This window comes from Syngnathus scovelli, chromosome 3 (assembly GCF_024217435.2).
Source record: "Syngnathus scovelli strain Florida chromosome 3, RoL_Ssco_1.2, whole genome shotgun sequence".
Classification (NCBI taxonomy): Eukaryota; Metazoa; Chordata; class Actinopteri; order Syngnathiformes; family Syngnathidae; genus Syngnathus; species Syngnathus scovelli.
The window spans coordinates 24,012,152-24,035,703 of record NC_090849.1 but is presented as its reverse complement, the minus strand read 5'-3'; the positions used below and the strand labels follow the sequence as shown (position 1 = coordinate 24,035,703).

At 41.8% G+C, this 23,552-nt stretch overlaps 1 protein-coding gene across 5 annotated transcripts in view; it reads left to right on the top strand.

Moving 5' to 3' along the window:
• The first annotated feature begins 2,219 nt into the window (after positions 1–2,219).
• The window catches only part of rtkna (rhotekin a), a 35,795-nt gene continuing 14,462 nt past the window's right edge, over positions 2,220–23,552 (top strand). For 2 of the 5 annotated variants that reach the window (XM_049716635.2, XM_068650081.1), the window contains exon 1: positions 2,220–2,588. In XM_049716635.2, the coding sequence (XP_049572592.1) occupies positions 2,478–2,588 (111 nt within the window). In that variant the 5' untranslated portion in view covers positions 2,220–2,477. Of the gene's footprint in view, positions 2,589–14,739; positions 15,333–23,552 lie in introns of those variants that run through there. The other 3 variants (XM_049716634.2, XM_049716639.1, XM_049716636.2) reach the window with 2 other exon arrangements.

Here is a 23,552-nt window from a genome sequence, read left to right as displayed (position 1 = left end):
GATCAAGAGCTATGCAGGAACATATGGCCCACATGATTACAGTGTGGAGACACATCAATGAATGCAATCCTGCAAACCCTCAGGACGTTAATGCTGGCATGGAAGTGATTTACTAGAGAGAGAAATTGAAAATAGATGGGTAGAGGAAATATAGGATGTTACGTTTCTAGATTATACATTTGGAAGATGAGTGGAATGAAAGCAAATGTCACGTCGACCTAATGGATTTCCGCTCGTCTTCGGTGCGATTTGTTATAATTTCACGTTTCCCTTGATCTGACGTCCTAAAAATGGTTCCTACTGTAAAAAGAGCCGTGAAAGCGCCGTAACTATTCCCTTTTTATATTTAGAATATAGACGACCGCATGATTGTAGACTCCGTAGCCACAGTCATTCCTCTGGGTCCTCAATGCTTTGGTTCACTGAAAAGGAAGCAAAATAAAAAAGATATTTCCCATGCTGGTGAGATGACGTTTGCTTACAGCACGTTTAGAATACATACAAGTGTGAGAAAGATGGGTGAAATTGTCTTTTGTGGAAATTTGGGAGTCTCCCTATATATGCTTGTCTCATTCCTTTTTTTTTTTTGTTTGCCATGTGATCATCCTCCAGCTGCTCTGTCATTTTTTTTCTTCCATGATCAGCAGTTCCTTTGTTGATGCCATCAGTGTTGACTAGCTGCCATGTTTGTTTTTTCTGCGAGTGGGCAAAAATACGAGAGGAGATGAAAACGGAGCAGTTCCCAGCAAAATTGGGGGATTTGCAAAAAAAAAAAAAAAAAAAAAAGATGCAGATAAAAGCTAACCTATCTTTTCCTTCCAGATGGTTTTGAAATGTGCCATGACAAAGCACACACATAAGCACATTGCTTGCGTGAGGCTGAGCTGCCCGAAGGGCTTGCACGGAGCCCCCTCCCCGAAAGGCGGGTGGGCCCGCTCGGAGAAAGCAAACCTCGAGCCCCCGATGTCTGTCTACCCCCTACTGACCACAGCGGCATGAGACCTGTAAACATAATCACGCGCAGTCTGGGAGCAACACACACATCTTCCAGTAAGATCACATTGCAGCATGAGATGCACCGCCTCGAGCTATTTACACAAGCACCAAACAACAAACATCCTGCTTAGAAATAACATATTCAACATAGTGCTCCTTTTAACCACCAATGTTACACAAGTCGTCTGTACAAGTGATTTATCTTGGTTTATTTAGAAAAGGGTGTGTAGACTTTTGATTCCAACTGTAGACAAATTGTCAAAAATAAGCATAAAGAAATTCTAATTATTAGGAATCACATTGATGAGGCCATGGTAAAGGAATTGAACTCATAATCCAAAGCATAGCACATCAATGTTGCAAAAGACAGGCCGGAGATGGCACAGATGGAAGATTCCCCGTCGTGTATCTATGACTTGTTATTGTACCAGCAAAGGCACAATGTGGCCACCTTTTAACGGAATGGCCTAGAATCCCATTTTCGCCTGACGCAATAATTGCTTTTGAGAGGGGAAAGCTGCAAAAAGGACAAATGTAGCTTGAGGAGCGCTGACATGCCCCAGAAAGAACCTTGTGGTCCATCTTTGTAAATCTACATGATTAAATAGATCTGATCTATTGTGAGATTGGTAAGCACGCACGCATTCCTCCCGCGGGGTTTTCATTTACCCAGCAGGTTTCCGTTGCAATGTGGATGTGGCATCTGCTGATCCTCCGTGACACTTTGACCTCCGTGAATTCCACTCACAGCAGGTCCGGTAAATAGCTGGTGTTGCCAAGGATGGCCCGACACATTCCATGCTCACAACTCAAACTGTTTGAGTCTTTACTACAAAGGCCACATATGACAGTTAAAAAATAGATAGAACGATTCATTATAAATATTGTCTTGTCATTTTGACATAGTAAATAGATGGTGTTTTGCATGTAAATTGTCTGTTTATAGTTTAATTATTAAAAAAATGAGTCTTGACTATGTCCTGAATATACATTTGTTTCGTTACTGACGCAAAAATGCGCGTAAATGTGGACGTTTTGATCCAAGTCGTGCAGGTGTGTCAACTTAAGATTTTTTGTTTTACTCGCAAGCATTCCAATTCTTTTACATGCAAAAAATATTTGCCATTTATTCAACTCCCCTTAAGTATACTTTCTCTTTGGAGAAGTTGAACAGTGGTGACTGTGTTGTGAAGGGGGCAGGCCACTCACATTACCGGTGGAAGTGTGTGTGAACGGACGGGGCAGGGCAAACTTTGGGCTCGGGCTCTGTCTGCACGACATTTAGTGAAAGTTCTCCGAGAGGGGGAACTTTAAAGGATGAGTCCTTTCCATTTCCACTTCTGAAAAAGAAGCTTTATCGGTACGACGCGGGTCTCCCCGGTGTTGACAGCCTTGTTTGGATACGCCACCTGGATCGGAGTTGGGTTTTCGGATTGAACTCTTTACGGACTCTCCCCGCGGGGGCGAGGTTGCCAGCAAGTATGTTTTGTCGGAATCAAACAACCCGAGCCACGGTTGCTCGCGGCTCGGCTCTTGAAATGGAGATACGGCGAGGGAAGTACAGAAAAAGTCTGTACGTGAACACAACACAGGTAAGCAAAGCATCAACACGTCATGGGGGGGCACAGCACACGCACACTCTATTTATGTCTCCTCTCTTGCTCTTTTTCAACTTTTGTACTGTTTTTCGTACTCTTATTCAGTTTGCTGTCATTCTTTTATGCTATTGTGTTGTCAAAATTGTACTCTAAGAAGCTACAACCTCCAAGCAGCGCCTTAACGACCAATATTAAAATACAGTAACGTAGAGGGCCTAAGTGTTCATCACAAACAGGGCAGTAGTTTTCGTTCTAAATTTATATTTATTGTCTGTATTATACACAAAAGTTATATAAAAGTTGTACTCAAAGAAGGGGGTGCCCATCCAGGCCACTTTCATCTTAAAGTGTCCTGCCAATGGTGAAATTAAACTGTACTTAGCGAATTTTACTGGATCAATTTTTTTTTTAAAGACACTCTATATGCATATATGCATAGTTTGAATGATTAATTCAGTCATTCTTTTGCATACCACTAGAGCTGCTCGGCAAATGAAAATATATTTTAGTATCCCATAACTTATATGCTGCTAGCTTCTTTCATTTCTTCCTCTACAACTACCATTAGTGCTCCTTTAACCCAGCCTCCACAGAAGTCAGCATTAATAAGAAAAATGTATTTTTGAGGCGCATAACATTACACATGGAGGCCTACGAAATTTCTGTGAGAACAGGCAGCATTGCTAAGAAACAAAACGCAAATAATATTCCTCCATTTACATCTTTAACTTTAACTGTCACTCGCGTTGAACTAACTCATTTGGCACACTCTTTTACCTCATTTTGAAGTCCGCACTAGTACATTTAGCTCTGCTTTGTGGCTGTTTTGCTTTAATTACACTCAAGAGCCGCACTGTCGTCAAATAAAAATTTTAATTGCCTTTCCTATTTACACTACTCTTCCCTACTATAGTATTTAACATTTTCTCCCCTTAAGCAAAACATGATAATTTCCCAACAGAGACTTGAGTGTCCAGTTGTGGATGGGAAAAAACTAAAATGTAATTTCATATCCCAACTTCTGCTTAATATTCCTCAACGGTTTAGTAATATATGTAATTGTGCTGGGTTGTCTGCACCAGAAGTAATTATGGTTTAATTTTTAATGGTACACTCCTTTCTAGCTTTCCACGGCAATTTTTGCAAATTTCCATTACAACTTAAATCATGTTTTCTATGTTTGATAGTAACACTGGCATTTGCTAATGGGGGAGAAAAAAACTTGAGAAGTGGGTCAAAACTCAGCTGTTTATTACCAGATGCGAAGACATCCCACTTCCGGTGCACCCTGTCAACATCTGCTTTGTGTTAGCTACTGTATTTGAGCAGTGAAGGATTTCTAATGTAATCCCCAAACAGATTTTTCTAAAAAAAAAAAAATCTTTACTGTTTCAATGGAGGTGTTTTTTTCGATCAGGAGCCGCAATTTGCTGAATCCATCAAAAAATATACCGTAATTTCCGGACTATAAGTCGCGGTTTTTTTCATAGTTTGGGTGGGGGGGCGACTTATACTCAGGAGCGACTTATATATGTTTTTTTTTTCACAAATTTTTACTTGATCATTAAGACATCACTTACAAGTATAGTTGACCACTTCCCATGTTATTTTTAGTATAGTTGATCACTTCACATGCTTTTATTTCTTTATCTTGAACATATTCAAAACATAAAAAATAGAGAAAACATCAAATAAAGCAATTAACACTTTAAAGCACCATATCCAAGTCCACTGTCTGCTGTATGTACACTTGGTCCATTTTTGCTCCTCTTATATTTATTATTATTATTTATTATTATTTGTTTATTTATCATTTATTCAATACTCTTATTTATTCATTGTTAGTGCCTTCTTGGTTTTTTTTGTGTTGCTTGTATGCATATGTGTACTATCTCACCGAGGGATAGTGGAAATGTAATTTCTATCTCTTTGTGTGTCTTAGTATATAAAAAAATATATCGACGATAAAGCAGACTTTGAATTTGATAAAACAACCAAAAAAAATTATATTTTCAGACGAAACTGGATGAGGGCGCTCTAAATTTTACCGTTGGCCGTGACTCATCAACTGGGTGGGCTTAAGAAAAATGGCACCAAAAAGAAACTCATATTTTGCAGGTTACAAACTTCAAGTTGTAAAATATGCAGCTGAAAACAGTAATCGAGCAGCAGAAAGAAAGTTTGGAGAACCGTGATGTACCAATGGATTACTATTTCAAGTGACGTCAGTAGCGCGGCGCGCCGGTTGTTTACATACAAACGTGCCCACACAAGGACTACCATCATTAGCGGTGATCATTTCTAAGTGACACGGAGGACAAAGAGTTTGAAGGAATTAAGGATTTGGAGTGACATAGAAGGTTTGAAAAACTATTATGGCTTTTACGCACGCCCGGTCTCTACTGAGTCGGGGGCCGACGCTCGGCCGAGTGGCTGTCCGCGAACGGTGCGCGGGGCTCGGACATGGCCATTACGCACGCCCGGTCTGTCTGGAAGTCCACGCCGCCACACGCTTGGAAGTTTGTTTTGTTTAATAAAGAGCCGTTTACCAAACCTACGTCGATCCTTGTACTTTGTTAACGCTACAATATAGTTATATAGTAGATCTGTGGAATAAAGACGAGGCTGACGTCAGGGCGCACGCGCGGCGATGTTGACAAAGGACGAGGAATTTGATCGATGGATTTAATGGAATTAAAGTGCACGGATGGTTTGATAATATTATTGGCTTGTATTATAGTTATTTAAAATATAGTTTATCTATCGTTATATGAGCCTGTGGAATATTTTGAAGCGCAAGCGCCCTCAGCCGTGCGCACCCATTGTTGACAAAGAACGATCGATGGATTTAATGAATTGGAGTGACACCGATGGTTTTATAAACATGTTATTCATGTAATAGTTGTCCTTAATCACTCTATATGTTACGTCAGGCCCGTTCTCAGCTCTTTGTTTGTGTTTGTCACGTTAGCATACCTATCGTTTAACCTGTTGTTGCTATTTAATGAATTGGAGTGACACCGATGGTTTTATAAACATGTTATTCATGTAATAGTTGTCCTTAATCACTCTATATGTTACGTCAGGCCCGTTCTCAGCTCTTTGTTTGAGTTTGTCACGTTAGCATACCTATTGTTTAGCCTGTTGTTGCTATTTAATGAATTGGAGTGACACTGATGGATTTATAAACATGTTATTCATGCAATAGTTGTCCTTAATCACTCTATATGTTACGTCAGGCCCGTTCTTAGCTCTTTGTTTGTGTTTGTCACGTTAGCATACCTATCGTTTAGCCTGTTGTTGCTATCGTTTAGCCTGTTGTTGCTCGTTCATGACTGTTTTTGGTGTGGGATTTTGTCGAATAAATTGCCCCCAAAATGCGACTTATACTCCGGAGCGACTTATATATGTTTTATTTCACTTTTTGGGGCATTTTATGGCTGGTGCGACTTATACTCCGGAGCGACTTATAGTCCGGAAAATACGGTAGATTGCTGTGTCTAAGCTTTTAAGAAGCACCCTGTGTTGGAGGTTTGTTATTGAGGTGCTGATAATAATAAGATGGTGTGTGTAAGGGTGGTTTGGGGGTCGGAACTATAAATTGAAGTTTATGGAATATTAATGGTGCGATACCGAAAAATGGGGAAGGATAAGGTATCGATTCTGTCCCTCTATTTCCAGCACTGAGTCTCTGACCGTTGTGTGTGTTTTGGCTACGCTCGACTTATTTATCGGCTGTGTGCATTCATCTCACATGGAAGCACCCTTTAACCTCCTGAAGTCATGCACACTCCATCGTTTATTGATCTGCTGTCACAAGTCATGCTGTATGTGCTGCAGAGGTCACATGTGACACCCTTCCTGGGAGAGCTGTAGTTGCTAAAGCAAGATTGGATGAGGATCTGATTTTCACGCTTTGCTGAGTGATCAAAGTCAAGGGGTAATGTACTTCAATATGTTTGTGCTGCAAAAAGCAGGAGATCAAAATGACTTACTCACCACAACGGGTGTATTTAATATAGCCTACCGTTACTAGTTAGCAGAAAACTGGGAATCAGCAATGGGCTGAGCATACTGCCCTGTGGAGCCCCTGCATTCAATGTGATGATCTTTTGTGGCAGCCCCAATAGAAAGTTATGCACATGATTATAGACAGATTTGGACGCCCGAGTGTCTGAGTCTTTTATATGAGCTTCTGGGGAAAACATTGTGCTGAATTGTGAACTGTCAAAGGATATTTGATTTGTGCATGCACCTTGTCTAAATGAAAGCTTTTGAGATGGTGTATTATCAGCACGCCGCTTTAGGCTGAACCATTGTTGGTTTAAAAAGACTGCTCAGCAATTTAATTCTATGGTTATAGTGAAAAGCTCTTGTTAGGACTCAACTTCAATCGTGCAGAATTGACCTTTAAATGCGCTTGATGTTCACTCACTGATGATATCTGTGATTGGAGCAAAATGGTTAAGAGCCTGTGACAGTCAGCCAGTGAGCATTGAATTATTTTATTTTTTTTTAGCGATTTTGCTGCAGGCTGGAGGCAAATAGAGCTAAAAGTCCGACATTGTCAAAGTTAATGACACAAATATTGTCTAATTTGGCTGCTGGGTATGTGTGCGGGTCTATTTTGGTTTGAATGAAACGCTTGTAAGGCCTTTTTCATGCTCTTCAAATCTGCTGTGTCAGCTCAAGCCACCCAAGACACTTATTCCAATAATGAACATGGAATATACTCTATTTTAATGCTTTGTTATGTTTTTAACTCGGCGATGCTCACCGACAGAGCGACCAGACCACTCCAGTGCGGTTACCACCGAGTTTGCACGGCCTGAAAGTGGCTTCTCTGTCTGTGTGTGAGACGGCGCGCCCTTCTGCCCACAACGCTCTTAAAAGTGCTTTGAGTTGGCCAGTTGTGTTTCGATGAAAGCTTTTACAAGTGCTTGGGTTTTCGCTGCTTCCTCCACCCTGAACATCCCCCGACGATTGCGGCTCAAGTTGGGTAGCAGTTTCTTTCAGCTAACTTGGCGGACTAAGTTTGCTAATGCTAATTTGCTTACTTACAGGGAGGCTGAGAGGTCATATACATGTTGCCATGGCAACGCTTCTGCTGCAAATAAATAAATAAAAGCAGAACCTTAGAGTGTGAGCCAGTTGAAGTCCAGAGTGGTGTCCAAGGAATGACAAAATACTCTTTCAGTGCCTGAAAGGAACTCTGTGTACCCGCTGAACAATGAAGTCCCCTGCTGCTCTGTAGCCTCAAACGCTTTCTTTCGACACAAAATACCAAAACAGGTGCTCCAGAGTACACACGCGCCACTTTCCAGATTTTCCGGAGTCAGGTCAAATTCAGGAAGTGCGTTGATGTGTCCAAAAAAAAAAACACTCGTAAGATTCAAAAACCAAATTCCACCGGTCGCATCCTTGGAAGCTCGCCGAGGGACACTCTGGCCAGCAAATGTTTAACATGTTTTTATAAAATTACACAAGCTCTGCATGTATATTGCCATGGGGCCATAATTTCTTCTCTGCCTCTGCATGAGTGCTTCCACAAATGTAAGGAAGAAAAAAAAAACATTTAATCTTCTGGTTTTTCACTTCCTTCAAGCCATGAGAACAAATCAGCCATGTCCAACCTACTAAGCATAGAAATGAATTGGTTGTTTCAAAACACAACATCGTTCATTCAAAAGATTTTATTTGCTTCAATGCCAAATTCCAACGGAAAAAAAAATAGTCACTATGATGCATAATGGATCAATTTGTAAGAATTTCACACACCAGTGGTAATGTCCTTGTTGCAATGCGACACTCGCACCTTCAATCTATATTTGCATCTTTACACACTGACTGAAAATTAGCTCACTTGTTTGCGGGGGCGCAAAAAAAGCATACACACTCGGCATCTGTTTTAGTTTAATCACGTTTTCATCTTGTGATTTATGAGTGACCTTGTCACTAATGATAGAGCTAGAATTCTTGTCTTTTGGAGGGGGCAAGGCTAACTTTAAGGCTGCTTACAAGGGGGGAATAAATCTAGAAGATGTAGAAGAGGAGAAAACTTGGAGAAAAACATCCATAAAAATTGAAAAGAAAATTCAATTATCTTTTGCCTGGATTCAACCATATTTGGGGAGGACTGTGCCCTCACGGGCCCCCCTCTAACTCCGCCAATGCTTGTCGCTGTTGTAAGTCATACACTTGTTTTCATGTGAATACGGTCATACATGGCTATGTCTAGTTTCTTTGCGAGTCCAGTCATACACAGACTAGCATGTCCATCGAAAGAAACATCCCACATCAGCATAGTTGCAGCTGTGAGTCACATTTAGCCATCTGTTGCTACACGCTCCTCTATCTTCATCTTTTACCATCCCAGCTCCGATTAGTCATTCATTGCATCTGTTGCTTGTGTCAGCCTCGCGCGTGCTCACTCTCGCATTCAGACAGTGATGAAGCGCCGCCGTGGCGTACTGTGCAGGTTGTGCAACAGTCTATGCATCATCAAACTCACCCGACACCGTGAAGTTAATAAGACTTTGAAATGGCTGTCATGCTCCAGGAATTCAGCACTGTCTGTGCCCGCTATATAGTAAGACAGAGTTGAACACAATCTCTTGCAAGAGCCTGGAGCAATAAAACATTTGATTCATAGGGGTAAGTTGAGTTGGGTAACCTTTGACGACATGATTGTCTTTGTAAAAGGAGACTTTTTTGGTCCAGTTCTCGTGTTGGATCTCAGGCGTCCCCCCATGTTATGGCTGCTCATCATTCACATCCTTCCACATTCATTTCCTGTCAACCTGTACCATCCCTGGGAGGCTTGCATTATGTGGGACAATCTTCTGCTTTGAGCCTCAGGTCCCCTGATGCTACAAGTTAAATATCCCCCCCTCCCTCCCATCATGCCTTCCGAAGCGCTAACCCACTTTCCCGAACACTTAGGAAGTCCTCTTTTGTCTTCACCTCCTCGCTGTCAGAGAAGACGACTCTGTTCTGTCTTTTTTGTTTTATCCCTCTATCTTTTTTCTTGCTTCAGCCTCCCCACCCCCAAGTGACCTTCACTGTAGCTTGTCGAGGGCTCGTCGCTAACAAGTTATAAAACGAGAGCTCGGTTGCCTCATGCCAAAGGTATCTTCTTTGTGGGCTACACTGAAAGCAGCTCTGTTAAACATTGACAAAAAGACGAAACCCACCCGCGCACACACACACACACAAGTCTGGATATCATTGACAGTGTCTGACACTTATGGCTTGCCCCCCTGTGAGTAATTGTTCAAGTCAGCCTTCTTTCTGATACCTTACTTGGATTTCTCAAAGCGTTGGTTAACGCTGACAGAAAACGGTCGCCATCTCTGCAGTCTTGTCATCAGACTGAAAATGACGGAGCATTGCCACACACCTTTCCTTTTCAGCCATTGCCCTTTCATCCCTCTTGGAACAAAGAGCCTGCTGCGCTTTTCTTCTGTTCATCAATAACCACTTGACTAAGGAGATGGAGTCAGAGCCTCTCCGTTGTACGCAGGAATGCAGCCGCTAATTGTGGACAACACTGAGGAATGTTCTGCTGTTTTCTATGGGGTGACTCTCAAAATGAATACGCATTTTAACAACTGGGCTTTTAGAAAAATCACGTCCACATTGTGTCACCCAAAAAGGCCAAATGTGTATTTCTATATTTATTTACAGTTGCGGAAAGAATAAATGAAGGTTTCCCTGTCACGATGTTGTCGAGCAATGGCCGGACTCCATGAGAACAGATGGGTCATAGAAGACCCAGCTGTGGCACCAGAGCTTTAATGTGCACTTTAGTGGACCCCGGTGGCTAACTGGCTTGTCCATTGGCCTCGTTATGGTCGCACTGTTCCTGCTGTGTCCGCAATTGTTATGTCCACTAAGGAAATCATGTGTTCATTATAGTTTGTTTATCTGTGTCATCAACATGATCACCCACAGGCGAAAAGCATGTTTCCGCGTGACAACATTGGACAAAACGTTGTCAGCGTAATGTGGAAGCGATCTGTTTTAATGACTTTTACACATGATGGTTTCTCTGATGGATGGCTCCAACCAAAGCGGATTCAGCCACCGATGTGTCAAATATATCATGCATCAGCATTTTCAGCAATGACTTGACCATGTCTCCTACTGGAAAGACTTTTTATATTGGAATAGCAAATGAGTTCCTCCAAACTCACAAAATGTCTTAAAATGAAGATTCAAATTGATGTTATATTTGTATAACATGTATTTATTTATTTATTTATTTATTTATTTATTTATTTATTTATTTAAATTACCTTATCCGACAAAATTAGGAACAAGTTGTTGTTTTTTTAGTCATGTCCAACAGAGGGCGCCATTGCTCTATTTTAGTGCCACTAGAGTGGAAGGTTTGCCCTCCTTTAACTTCTTTGGCACTTTTACGGGGCTCCAGTTTGTTTTCATCATGCAACCATAAACATGAATATTTTTTATGGTTTAACAAAGGCAACATGGAAAATACCTGACAGTTCTTAGGTTAAGACTAGCTTTGGTGGAGTTTTTATGTTGATGAGTCTAAAATCCAAGCAGTCCAAAAAGCTCATTGATGGAATGCTTTCCCTCAAATCAACATCAAACTGCTCAGATGGGCCTCGGCAATTTAATGGAGATAAATGAACCGCTGCATCTGTCCAGAGCCAAATTCCGCCCCCAACCTGCTTATGCTGACATGGAATTCCTTTTTAGATGAATTCAGACTTCTTGAATGATTTGTGCGTCTGGGATCATTTCCAACATGACTCGCCCTCCTTTTCCATGTGATGGTAAATTAGAAGCCAGATCAGAGAGTGGAACTCATACACCTAATAACAAGGTGGGCTGCGGATGAGATTTATGTTGTCACGGTGACAGACTTATGACCACCATGCCGTCGGCGCAGGTCTTTTTTTCACGCGGTATAACCAAGGACTGACCTCCAGGGGGATCTCTCCATGATACGTCTGCTTTTACGGCTCATCACTCGCCGCTGTCACCGGGCCCAGCGGTGACCCAGCAGCGTTTGCCGTGACTATGCTGTGGAATTGAAAACCTGTTACAATCTTTTTTTTTTTTTTTTTGGGAGGACAAAGGGTGTTACCTTTCAGACACGCTTCACGCTTTAAAATAACAGACTTTGCTGGAAGAAACAAATATCACATGTATAGTGGGAGTAAAGTTGAAGTGTGTGAAATGCCAAAAGAGGCCCTGATTCTTCCAGATGGTTCCCACTTCCCACAGCGTTTAGGTGTGTTTCTCCTTTGTGTGTATTCAAGGGTAATAGTTTATGTGTGTATCAGTGAGTGGGCGACGTTTGGTCTTCAAATCGGGTCAAGATAACAGTCAGCATTCCGTATTTATTGTGATTAGGGGCCCTGTTAAGTTTGGGCTCTTTTGTTCTGCTACTACAAACATCTTGTAATCTCCACGCAGGGACGGGGAGAACATGCAAACTCCACACGGGAAGGTTGTAGCTCCGATTCAAATCTCCAACCTCAGACCTGTGAGGCTCTTGTGAGCCATTTTTACCAGAATATTGTCCAAATCCTCTAAGGTCAGCTTCTCGACATTAATCATTCATTATTTTTTGTAGTCATTCATAAAAACAAACAGATTGGATTTGGTGTTGAATCAAAACAAGACTTTTGAAAAATGTTGCATTTATTTCAGAAAATAATAACTGCACAAGTATCTGAATCCGTTTCAAAACGTTTGGTCAGAACAACATTAATCTCTTGTATGTTATTTTTCAGCACTAAAAAATACCAAATAAACATCATGCTAAATGAAATTATTCGATTAATCGATTAGATAATTTGGGGATTTTAAAAATATTTAATAGTGACAACTCTCTCAAACTCGGAACTGGTCCAGATCCGTTTGCTGAGTAGATTCTACATGAGTAACTGAAACCGCTGCGGGTCACTCAACGGTTTATCTGATCCGACATTGTAGCATGCATATCATGTGAGCGCACACTGCTAAAAATAAAAGCGCTAACATTAACTTGCGTGGTAGCCTCGCCTTTCACTTGCCACTTTGCAATCCTATGCTTCCAAATTTTTTGCGAGGATGACCCTCCTCTCCCCTCTCCAGAGATTGTAAGAAAGAGCCACAAATTCTGGATGCCTGAAAAGAAAATCCCAAAGACGCACTTCCAAATCTTCTTCAATGTTTTCCCAGAAGAATGGAAGCTGTTAAATGGGGTCCAATTCCACACACCCCAAAAAAAAAAAAAAAAAACATTCTCCAGCACATTCTTTGGCACGTTCCATCCAAATCCCGTCCTTCGTACCGGTCAAGTCAACTATTTCTCTTTCGACCTCAAGAACAATAAATCTCTTGCTCTTAGTGTGTGTATGTTGATGTCTGTGACACATTAGCTGGGTTGATTTAAACTGAGTAGGGCGGAGGCTTTCCTTGGGGAAATGACCCCAGCTTTGCTACCGGCCTCCTCACCACTCAAAAGGCTTTTAAAGCTCCTTTTGTTTTTATTGTCTGACTCTGTAAAAGTGTACGGTCGTGCGTTGGGTAGGTCATCTAAAGGTCCGTCATGATGAGTGAAAGGCTGTTCCACCATCATGTGACCACCGAGTAGATACACGTGTGCTTTAATGAAGGATTTTCAGACAATTATGCAATTCCGCTTCTCCTGCTGCTCGCTTGCACATGCTCGGTATCGCCCACGTCCAAAGCACTCCATCTGCATGGCTGCTGTGGCACACAGGTTCTCTTTGCGGCTTGCATTTGTGACAGGAGCTGTAAATTGAACAGTTGAAAGGCACATGGTGTGGATTTGAAGATTTTTTTTTTTTTTTTTGCGGGCCAGAAAGGAAACAGGCCTTGGCTTTGAGGTGACATATTTCTTCCTGCAAAAACAACTCCTTGACGTGCGTGCGACGCCTCAGTGTGTTTGCAATGTGGAACACCGGATCAGATGGAGGGCCGTGTATGTTGGATATGGCCAAAAGCTCTTGAGGTGACATTAAATCAATATTTAAAAGGCTATGATAAATGATTGAAGCGCTCTTTAACACTGGGGTGATGCCATGTAAAATATGCATGGAACCTTGGCGGAATGCTCGTGACCCACTGATGTAACTTTTGAACTTGTATATACATTCATCTGTGCAGTTGTTTAAAAAAAAAAAAAACGTTCTTCTAATATTCCTCAATCTTAACTGACATTTTGAGGGCATGCAGAAGAGAATTCTGTTGCAACAAATCAGCCAGCGCAATTATTCCCGCTGAGTTTGTCTCCAAGCAAAATGACCGCATTCATCAGAATAATCTCATGAGATACAAAAAAAAATTACACTGAAGGACGCGAGTCGTATCGTTAAAGCAAATTCCTTCTCGTCAGCTGCCATGAAGGACAAAGGCTTCAAGCTGTATGCGTCAAATTATACTTATAACTATGAATATGTGCTGCATGTAAGCAAGCATGACAATATTTTCAGTCTCCCACGCTTTTTCACTTTGTCACATCGGATGAAACGTGCCCCTAATTCTTAATATTGAAAATGTCACTGACTGCAGTGCAGGGTCAAATTTCCACCAACAGAGGGTGCTAGTAGACAGTTTCCTGTATCGGAAAGTAAACTAATCACTAAGTACAGTTCTGTTGTATTTAAAGTTGGAGTACTTTTTGAGTTTATTTAGCAAAGATTTTATGTGCAATTCATAATAAAATCATATTTTTCATGCATCCATATAAATAATGTTGATTGATTGGTTGAGAGGTTTTGTATTGCATGGCAAGTTTACTCAACATGCATATATATTTTAATTGTATTTACTTAATTTTCAATTTAATTTCTTTTCCAATGCTCCATTTACATTGACGTTATATATGTTTGAGTTTACTGCCAGCTGTCACCACTTAATTCCCTCTTTAATAACAACAAAGCCTTCCCCACCCGCTCTGCTTGAGTGAAACATAGATTTTGCTGTTTATTTGTTTTAAAGGGCGTGGGGGCTGCTACAGCAATTATTTGCAGTGCGCTCACTTTACTTTTCCCCGTTTGTGTGTTTCTTTTAAATTATTTTTTAAATCATGACTATCTGCAGACAGGCGCGTCGTAGGGGTTAATTTAGGGGAGAGGTGGGGGGGGGGGCGTGGGGGTTACAAGGAGAGGAAGGCGCACACTGGGCCAGTTGTGCCGGTCACTCCCGCAGAGGCGATGGCCTTTTTGTCAAGAGTTCTCTTGTCTTCGCCCAGGACACCCTCTCGCATTCACAATCGTGACAGTGGCGCACAAAGGAGGAGAGAGATGCATTTTCAAAGGCGCCATTCTTTCCCGATTGGGTGGTGACCACGGGCGCCTTGGGTGGATCATTGTGCAAAACTTGGAGGAGGTGAACAACACGCGGATGAGTTGCGGGATTTTCTAACCATCTCGTCACCCCGTTGACGTCTTTGGATCAGCCTCTCCAAGTTTTTACGCATCGCTTTTACGCACCAGGTTGCTGTCAACCCGCGCGTGCGTGCTCCGTCTTTGTGGATTTGTCTTGGGTCTGGTACCTGTCAGAGTGATACTCCAATGATGTGACGTCACGATCTCGGTGGTTTAAAAAAAAAAAAAAGAAAAAAGACAAACTTCTGGATCTGTTTCTACCTAAAGGATGCCGCTTGATAAACTGACAAACATGGAGGAAAAACTGTGGATATTGGAGGACCTGAATATGATGTACATCCGGCAGATTGCTCTCAGTTTGCAGGTAAAAAGTTATTGCAAGGCATTTTTATATTAGTATTTCTTATTCTGCAGTCCGATTTGAGAGATATTAGTTGGAACAATATTTTTATTATTGCAATATAGTGTGGAACTGCACTGCATCACACTGACAGCTGTTTCTGATATTTAGTAGCATGATTTGCTTCAAAAGCAGTTAGGTAACAAGACATTAATACAGATCAAACATCAATTAAAATCAGATTGCTCTCGCACATGTAAAAGCTGTTTGTAATTACTTTTATTTTATTATTTTTTATGCAAAATGCTGAATAATTTTCCGTGGTGGTGTCGAACTCTTGTAATACTTTTTTTACCCCCCAATGTCTCAGCCCAACAGCAAATATAAACAAGCTCTGTGAGCTACACTTCACTTTTCCTCAACCACCCATTAATGTGTCTTTTGTAGGCTTCTTATTCACATGAGTTAAGAATCACAGTTGTGTGTGTGTGTGTGAGTTTTTATTGACCTCCCAGCTTGCTTATGAGCCAGCTCAATGACAGCCGAAATCTATTTTCAGAGTACAGTGCATCCCCTTTGGTGGCCCGTTGAGCCTGCAGCTGCGCCTTGGTGTTGTCGAGTCGGCGCAAGGGTTGTGTAGTCATGCTGACGCTGGCGTGCACGCACGTTATAGTGCGAGCAACATTGCGCATGCCATCCAGCCATTCTCTCGGGGTTCACACGCAGTGCACAGCTGCACATTTGGGGCCTCACGGGGGTCCCCTGGGAGCGCCTGTCCACAACTGTGTGTGTGTGTGTTGCGCATTGTGTTGGGATAGAGGAAGGAGTCATGCCAGGCTGCCAGTAACATGAGTACACAAACAAACAATCTCTGTCTCTTCTTTTAAAAGATGCTAAATGGTTTCTTTCTTATCAGTTGGCATTGGCTTGATTTTTTTTTTTTGGGGGGGGGGGGGTCATGATTGTTGAAAGCAAGTCTGTGGTGCAGATGTGCAACAGTGTTTTTTTGATCTTTTAGGAGACTTGAGTCTGACCTGAAAAGCACACCAGACCGAGTTTTTTTCTTTTTTTTATACAGTGGTGCCTTAAGATACGAAACCAATTAAGGTGTCTATTTTTTATTTTTTTTGCTCTGATGTGGGAAAACAACAAATGACAGTTTGTATTAAGAAACAAATAAGACACAAAAAAGACACTGACACCTGATAGCTAACCCAGAATAAGAAACTCCTTAGGCACACGGGCTAACTATTAGCATCTATTACGCTATGCCTATCTGAACACAAACGGTGCTGCAACACTTGTAGACATACCATATAAGAAAACCCGTAAGCATTTCATTTTTATGCGCTGAGAAAAAATATCACTGCCACATTGAGAAGCTAAGAGTGCTGAGTCTGCAGTATACAGCCTTTCTTCAAACTGCCCCCATGTGGCCCCGGCATGCACACCAGAAGGAGCAATACAATTGAAGGAAGAAGTACGACAATAAATCACTTTATTTTTTTAAATGAGTTAAGTATGGGACTATAAAGTAGCATTTTTATCATTGCCAAGGAATGAATTCCATTCGTATCTTTAGGCACCACTGTCTTCTGAGCTTGTTATGCGTTGTCTCGGGGGCAATTTACCGATCATGGGATCTGTCTGGCCTAAGTTGATCAGTCACTAATAAACCTATTAGTTCTTGACACAGAGCCCGCGTTTGTTTCGCTTTCACATTAAAGTGGTATTAATGTAAAGATGATGTTTGGAAATGATGAGGGTAGAAATGCATCACATGATTGTGGAAAAACAATCATCTCCCGTCTCTTCACTATTTGGGAGAAAAGTATCAATTTCCACATTGTCGACTTTGCCATCTTCCTCACTCGCTTGCTTGTTTGCTCTCCCTCCCTCCCTCCCCCGTGCCCCCCCTAGACTGGGTGGGTTTACGAGACAGGGATTCTTTGTGTGAGCCCGAGCTGTACAGTTTGCTGTCTAACTGTAATTTGTGGAGCTTTATTTGCTCCCATAAAATCTCCTGCTTGGATCATCACAAGTTGCCTTTATTACAGCGGGAAGCCGTTTGGGATTCTCCCTCAGGTGGTATATACCTGGAATCTACGCCCACCTCATCCATCCTCACGCCACATGAGTCATTTCATGACTCACAAAGAAGTATGGTGTGTTTTTTTAACCCTTTAATATTATTGTACGTGTGTTGATTTTTTTTTTTTTTTTTTACATTGAAATTGACACCCATTCATCGATTCATGACAAATTTTTGACAGTCAGTGGAAATATGCTTTTATGGGTATTCGTTCGCTCAAAAGTTTTCCGTTCACAATCAAGAGTGGTTAGCACTTGGTTAATTAATCTTCATCTTTTGATTTGTTTTTTCCGCCTTCTGTGCTTGTCATCCAATTTAAGAAGACAAGTATATGTCAGTGCTGAGATTCCTGACATACAATCAGGAGTCACGCGAGCAGCCATTGTTATTTCACGCACCGTCTTCTCGACCGACTCTTCACGTTTTAACAGGTCCGTAGTAGGAATAACTGCATTCTTGGCATTTTATGCTGTTTCCTCTTTGCACACAAGTCTCGCACTTCATTGCTTCTTCCTGAGTGGAAAGTGCAAGGGGGCCCCGATGTCCACAAAATGCAGGACCCCCCTTCCCCACAAAAAAAAAGCAAGAGACGGCTGATGGGAAGCAGGAAATGGTCTTGTGTAATTACTCTTTCCCACTGGGAGTGACATCATGATAGCATTGAACTCTTGGCCATGAATGGATTTAAACACAGCATTTCCTGTCACCACGGCCGGATGCACAAGAATACATTTTGTTTTTTATCTAACTTCCGCCTGGTTTCTTCCCCCTGCCATGCGGCTCTCACCTTGACTAATTCTCCCCTTGCCCTCTCATTAAAAGCCAGGCGGCCTTAGATGGCCACTTTCGCCCCGTTGTCTAATTTTGGCACCTCGACTGACCTTGGATGTGTGCAGTGGCAGCGTTACATAAGGACATTGGATTTGAAAAAGGTCATGAAAGTGTGCTCCTGTAATAAAAGCAGGATTCACACTGATCATTTCATTTTGCAAGTCATCCATTGTTTGGGGAAGTCAAATCCTGCTTTGTGTGTGTATGCGTGTGTTGACCTCATGGGTTGGAGTGACCCCACGCGGCTGCAGCATATCAACTAGGACACAAAAGCAAGTTAAGAAAAACACTGTGCAAACCCAAAGACCTGTCTTGATAACATCTGAGGCATTTATGGTGCCAGAAACAATGTCAATCGTCCAATAATATTAAAAGATGAGAAAGTGGAGGGGTCAGGGTCATTCGATTTTGCTTGTCGTATAAATAATCGTAAAACTTAAATCCAGTCATGGAAAAAGACTGACCCAAGGGTGGACGGGAACCTCTGACCTGCTCTCTGATGAGCAGGGTTAGGTGGGAGTGTCTAACTAGTCTCACATGTTTGACTTCTCACACGCTCCCAGTATGCTAAATGCAGCAGCGGTCATAACTCGGATAGCTGGTAATTCTGGACAGACTTTAAATATCTGTCGGCGTTAGCTCTCCTCAATGTATGTAACCAGTAGCATCGAGATTCTCTCCGTGTGTCCTTTTCTCTCGGTTGCATTGGGAGTTTGATCTAAGCTTCTGTGCCCCGACAACATGCTTAGTGAATGTGAGGTCCTGAAAGGCCAAAGGTCAAGTTGACAGCGTTTAATCCCCATCTGCGGGCAGTATGCGCTCAGGAAAGACTGATGAATCTCTTGTTGATGAATTTCCAGTGGCAGCAAAGGTTAATCTTGTTTGTAGTGGAAGCGGAAAACAAAGCACGTCGGCTTCGCCGGCTCACCTGGTGTAGAATTCATTTTGAGCAACATCTGAGTCTTCTGGCTTGTGTCCGTTCGGTAAGACGTTGTTCAGGAGTGCCTTGGGAATTTCAAATTAAATAAAATAAGGCGGAACATTCACTAAATTACAGCAAGGTCGCTGAAATTGGAATGCGATAAACAAATGAATCAAAATGAAGGTGGCTGTGAAGATGTCAAGGTGGTTTCCAATCTCTGCAGGAGGTTGTTCAAATAAAGTTTGAGTAAGTACACTACGTGTGTGTTTGTACAGCATGTTAGCTTAGCTAACGTCTGTTTAGCTACCATGGATGTTTGCGCTAAAGCTAACAGCGCTTGCTCTCTGGTGATACACGTTGCAGAGAGTCATGTCTGAGCCAATACACATTCCTCTACAATGAAGCTCTTCATCAAACACCTCCTCCTAAACTGAGCCCGTGTTTGTGCGTGTGTGTGAGTCAATATTTGAGCAACAAACCGGTACTTTCTGCTACTCACTCAGGAGTCGGTCCGTTAGTGAGAGTTAATGAACAAATCAACACAGGGTGTGCACACTTTTGCAACCATATGATCCCTGTTGTTTATTTTATCTCTCCTCTTGAAAACAATTTTTTTTTTATCCAGTTGAGTTAATGAACAAATCCACAACCCCAGTTATGAGGGTGTGCACAGTTTTGCAACCATATGATCTCAGTTGTTTATTTTATATCTCTCCTCCAATATTTTTTTGTCCATTTGAGCTGTCCTATGGATTATATTATAATAGCCTGGCATCTGACTAGGTGTGTGTAGACTTCTTAAATCCATTGCATGCTTCGCTTTGACATGGTCGTGTTTATTTTCCAAACGTGTGCTCGTATCTTGCCGTATAGGAGTTGGTATGGAAGCACTATGTTCCACATGCTTGGTGCCAGAAACGAGCTGAGGAGAAAGGCGGCTTTGTATCACATCGTGCCCACGCCCTTTGCGTTCTTGGAACAACAAGTCAAATAAAAGTTGTAAGTTTCTCTTCCTACCAACCTCTGGTCCACTGACTCCAAACATTGTGGTTTACCACAGAACCCCGTGCACCCCCCAACACTTGAGTTCACGCCCCAGCTCGCCGGCCGGCGGCGGCACCATTAGGAGGTGCGGCGGCGGCGGCGTGAATAGGCGCTCTGTTGTGTGAACGGGAAGCGAGGCTGGAGCCAACTTGCTTTGAAAAACAACAGCTCAGAGAGAAAATATCCCGGCGGGAACCGACAGGTGCTCTTATTGGAAGACAAAAGTGACACTTGCACCTTCCAAGCTATGCTCTGCTCTCTTTTGTCAAAGCATTTGATCATCTCCCTCACAGGCTGCCTGTCTAAATTCACTTTTGGCTGGCCTTTTTTTTTATTTTTATATATATAAACTCAGCCTGCAGCGTCACCTTCTGTTAAGCCTCCCTCTCTGCTCTCCTCCATGCCAAGACTTTATTTCAACAGTTTGGTTTAGTAACCGCAAATGCATGGAAATAATCCAAATGATCTTAAATAAGATTTAGAGCCATATGTTGTTTTACAACAGACGTTTAACACGTCTTCCTTCGTCGAAGCACGCCATTCAAAAATCTGCTCGTAAGTTTCATCTTATGGGCGAACATCTTCCCAGTGCTTGAGGCTGCCTGCTACATTTACCTTTATTGATTTGGTTCGATGCAACCCGTGTGGGAGTTGAGTTCATTCTATTTTGGCTTCAATCTCTTCCAGCAACACGCTTAAAACCTTGGCCGCAACGCAAAACAAAGCGATGATACTTTACGGTAATAGTTATTAAATCAAAATATTCCCATTGTGCACATTCCACTGCAGTAGCCAGCATCAGCGGCACTGTTGCAATTCTATTTATTAGGCCAATGCGTGCAAGCTGTGCGTCACCATCATGCCAAGACTTCGTAAGTGCATGCATGTGGGCGTGTGTTTGGCACGTGCAGAATATGGACTGCTGCTGTATGACCATATGTGGTACCATTCTGTTCTGGTTGAGGATAAGGAAAAAGCTGGTCCCACTTGAGTCTTTTTGTGTAATAATTAAGTGGGATTTTGTAGCGAAAGTAATCCAATGCAATTAGTGGAAAGCTGGCCACACACACACAAAAAAAAACACTGAATTAAAGTCATTTAATGGTAACTACTTTGCATTGATAGAAAATCACACAACAGTATTTTCCACCTTGGTAAGCATGGAATTAAAAACTTAAGAAATAACTGCAAGTGCAGGATTATTATATGCATTTAATGATTGGCCATTCTAACGTAGGAGTGAGCAATATATCAAATATTTTTTCATTCTCAATATTTAAAATAGGTTAACCATTGCATTGATATGCTAAAACAATAACTGTCTTTTAAAAAAATATATGAATAATATTGTAAATATAAATATATATAATAATAATAAAAAATATTCAAAATTATATTAAAATGATACCCCAAATTTAGTTTTGTGGTGCAGTTCAAAGATTACAGAAAATCCTCATGAGAACACAGGAGACCCGGTAATGATTTTAATTTTTGTACGTTAAAAGCATTGAAACAATCCAAACGTCGAGTATCTATAACAGACTTATCATTGCAGCTAGCGTGAAGTAAACAACATGACTGTGCTGTCAAAAAATGCCTCAGTGCCACAGGCAAGCATTTTATGGGGGAATTCCAGATTTTGGAGGCGGGTCCCGCCCGGGTACTTCTGGCTTAATAACGAGGGAGACATGTTGAAAGGGGCCTCTTGTTGTGGTTGGAGGTGCTGAGAGGCATTGCTTAACCTCCCCGATTCAGCAAGATGAGGTCCAGCTGGGTGATGTCATGTAACATCTAAACGCGGTGACCCCGTTATGCCTTCTGTCATCTCCTTGCAGCCTCGACTCATACCAGCATCCTCCTCCAACCTGAAAGCCAACAGGTGACCATATGCCGGGACACTGTATGCGTTATAATCCTGTCATTACTGGGTGATGGAAAGGTTAATCCATCTGGGTATCCGGTCGGCTCTGTGTGTCCATTGGTTACGAGGAGGAGCTCGGCTCGATTTGATTGGTTAAGACAGAGAAGCAGTGACCTCTATCACGAGACATCATGACGGTTACACAGTAGCCACATGGTGTGTTTTATACAAGGCATGAAATGTTATTTTTTTTGGAGAGGTGGAGTTTTGAAATCCATCATTTTACTGTGAAAAGAAAACAAACAGTTCATAAGCAGCAATGAGGAATCAATGTGCATGTGTTGCAATACCCTCGTTAGTCCAGATGGGGGCAGCCACACCAGCTTTAAAAATGTATATTATGTATACAGTACAGTTTTTTTTAGGTATTTATCATCAGATGATTAACTCATTTAAATACATTTAAACATAAAATATATTTCAGTGTGTTAATCTATATTAATAGTTGCATTTGCCACACTATATATATTGTAAAACAAATTAAAATAAACATCAATTATGGCTGCACACACACAAAAACTACACTTTAAATGCTGATCTATGTATCCTCTTTAAATGTGGACTCAAAACCTAATTCTTTTTATTTACTGCCACATTTCTTCCCTGAAGGGTGACTTGCTGAAAACCAAAACAAAAAAAGCATTTTCTGTCTACAAAGGCACCCGAGGGCACCCGAAAATGTGAATTTGGCTAAGCTTATTTACAGTATAGTCACGTCTGTGGGCCATGATTAGAATTAAGATTTTATCACTATGCACAGAAATGGGAGAGGAAAAAAAAAACTGTGAAAGAGGGGATTAGCTGTGTGTTCAGAAATCGGCCATTAGGGTGTATAGCAGTTGCTAAGAGGAAGCACTGCTCTCTTGTTTGTGATTCAATAGGAAATGCAGTGGACTTGGAGAGGAGGGGGGGGGGGGGGGGGGGGGGCTGTGGAGTGGAGTGGAGAGTCAAGGAATTGCCTCACCTCCTGGGAAAATGCGCTAGTCAAGACAGTGAATGAGTATGGTGTTCATTCATTCATCACGCCTCCTCATCCAGATGCTTGTAAGAGAAGATATAGCACCACTGTGTGCTGCATGCTTTCTTCCTCAACACCTGCCTTCAACTGTGAGTGTAAATTGTTCTCAGGAAGCTCACTCGCTCGGAGCAGCTACCTGCTGATGAAACCCTAATCCGATTAACGGCAGTATATTTACAGCTCTAAGTCCGACGTTATCAAGCCGCATCTTGTTTGGGTTCCGTATGTCGTCTGACTCATAAGGATGAAGGCACACTGTCAATTTTTTCATGCGGTTTTTGTCAGGGGTCAAGTGGTGACAAAGATTCCTGCTGGCTCGGTAGCTGAGTCTGCTTTCGTTGGAATGTAGTAGGAGTAGGAATCATTTTTTTAATAGGTTGAACAGAAGGGGGATATGGTATTAAGATTTTGATTTG